General features: G+C 48.5%; 1 protein-coding gene across 1 annotated transcript; it reads left to right on the top strand.

The window, feature by feature from the left end:
- The first annotated feature begins 393 nt into the window (after positions 1-393).
- On the top strand, positions 394-1,341 carry LOC109561175 (olfactory receptor 10H1). Its single transcript, XM_019963573.2, has one exon. It carries the CDS (start codon positions 394-396, stop codon positions 1,339-1,341), a length of 948 nt encoding a protein of 315 aa, XP_019819132.2.
- The last annotated feature ends 1,097 nt before the right edge of the window (positions 1,342-2,438 follow it).

Below are 2,438 nucleotides of genomic sequence, written 5' to 3'. Positions count from 1 at the left end.
ATGGCTTCAAACTCTAGTGAAGGAACATTATATTTTTTGGAAGTAACCAGAGGGAGAGAGGGGTATAGTCTTTGGAGACAGTCAGCCATGGGTTCAAGTCTTTACTCTGCCGTTTTGACAGCTTTACCTTGAACAAGATGCTTAGCTTCTCTGAACCAAATATTTTCAGTGCTTATGCTTCAAGTGATCAGAGTCATTGATAAAAACATCTCCCCCACTACACTGATAAGAGGATTGCATCGTAGGAGGCTCAGAGTAGGAACTCAGCCAGTGTCATTTGTCATTTGTCAGGACCAGCCCCTTGGACAGAGTCAGGAATGATGGAAACTAATGACCTCCTTCCATCCAGTAGCTGACCTTTCCATGTCACACCTCACTTTAGGAACAGCCCCCATGCAAGGAGCCAACTTCTCAGCAGTGACTGAATTCATCCTCATCGGCTTCTCTACCTTCCCACACCTTCAGCTGATGTTCTTCCTGCTCTTCCTGCTGATGTACCTGTTCACGTTGCTGGGGAACCTGCTCATCATGGCCACCATCTGGAGGGAGCACAGCCTCCACACCCCCATGTACCTCTTCCTGTGCGCCCTCTCCATCTCGGAGATCCTCTACACCTTCGCCATCATCCCGCGCATGCTGGCCGACCTGCTTTCCACCGACCGCTCCATCTCCTTCACAGCCTGTGCCAGCCAGATGTTCTTCTCCTTCATGTTTGGCTTCACCCACTCCTTCCTGCTCACAGTCATGGGCTATGACCGCTACGTGGCCATCTGCCACCCCCTGCGCTACAACGTGCTCATGAGCCCCCGAGGCTGCGCCTGTCTGGTGGCCTGGTCCTGGGCTGGAGGCTCAGTCATGGGGTTGGTAGTGACATCTGCCATTTTCCACCTCATCTTTTGTGGACCCAATGAAGTCCACCATTTTGCTTGTCATGTGCCCCCACTATTGAAGTTGGCCTGTGGAACTGAAGTGCAGGTAGTGGCCAAGGGCGTGGGCCTGGTGTGTATCACTGCCCTGCTGGGCTGCGGTCTTCTCATCCTCTTGTCTTACGCCTTCATCGTGGCCGCCATCTTGAGGATCCCCTCAGCCGAGGGCCGGCACAAAGCCTTCTCCACGTGTGCGTCCCACCTCACCGTGGTGGTCGTGCACTACGGCTTTGCCTCTGTCATCTACCTCAAGCCCAAGGGTCCCCAGTCTCTGGAAGGAGACACGCTGATGGGCATCACCTACACGGTCCTCACTCCCTTCCTGAGCCCCATCATCTTCAGTCTCAGGAACAAGGAGCTGAAGATCACCATGAAGAAGACCTTCCTCAGCAAGCTGTACCCTGAAAAAATATGATTATCTGGGAAGAATTCCTTGGAAATAGCTAAATTGGGTTATCAGATGCTACCATCAGAGGTGACACCCTGCAAGCATGTAATAACCAACATCTGTCTGATGCTTTATGGTTTACAAGGACCCTTATCGGCAGTATACAAATGTTTGCAAAATGGTTCAACAGGCCCTGAATGTATTCAGGATGGAAAGATGTATGAAACAATGACATGCATGAAGTCAGATTCATTGATTTCCTATCTGTTGCAGGACATTTGGCCAGGTAGCATTAAACCCAAAATCTGTTTTTCTCCTGCCAGAAACCAGGGTAGACTAATTACTCCCACCACCATAAACCCACATTGTAAAGAGAAATGGACGAGGCCATGCCTTTACTTTCTACTAGGTGGCAACAGGGCTTCCTTTGTGGCTCAGCTGTTAAAGAATCCTCCTGCATGCAGAATACCTGGATTCAATCCCTGGGTTGAGAAGATCCCTTGGAGAAGGGAAAGGCTACCCACTCCAGTATTCTGGCCTGGAGAATTCCATGATACTGTATAGTCCATGGGGTCGCAAAGAGTCAGACACGACTGAGCAACTTTCACTTTTCAGGCGGCATCACGTAGCTACAACTCAACTTTTATGAGGCTACATAAGACTAAGTCAGATTACAGCAGAGGAGTGCTAAGCACCCTAAATTTCAGCACTGCATAACCTGTAATAAGCAAACTCAGAAAAAGTTGAGGACATCTCCAAGTTTCAAGTGTGAATCTTGAGCAGCTGCAGAGAGATAAAGAAGTCTCTTTAGTTAGGTGAGGGAAAGAAGTCCCTCAGTGAGAAATCACCTGCTGTGTTGGAAAGTCCCTGGAGAATCCCCATGGACAGAGGAGCCTGGCAAGATACAACTGAGGCGACTTGGCATACTTCATAGTACTTATAATTTGTTGAAAATATGTATATTCAAGAGAATGACAAATACTGTATGATATCCCTTATAAGTGGAATTGTAAAAAGGTACTCATAAAAATAGAGAGTTGAATGGTGGCTGTCAGGGGCTGAGGGGTGGGAGAACTGGGACAATGTTGTTTAACGGCACAAATTTGCAACCAGTTGATCAACCA

The sequence above is a fragment of the Bos indicus genome, chromosome 7, assembly GCF_029378745.1.
Source record: "Bos indicus isolate NIAB-ARS_2022 breed Sahiwal x Tharparkar chromosome 7, NIAB-ARS_B.indTharparkar_mat_pri_1.0, whole genome shotgun sequence".
Classification (NCBI taxonomy): Eukaryota; Metazoa; Chordata; class Mammalia; order Artiodactyla; family Bovidae; genus Bos; species Bos indicus.
This window is presented reverse-complemented; position numbering and strand designations above follow the sequence as displayed.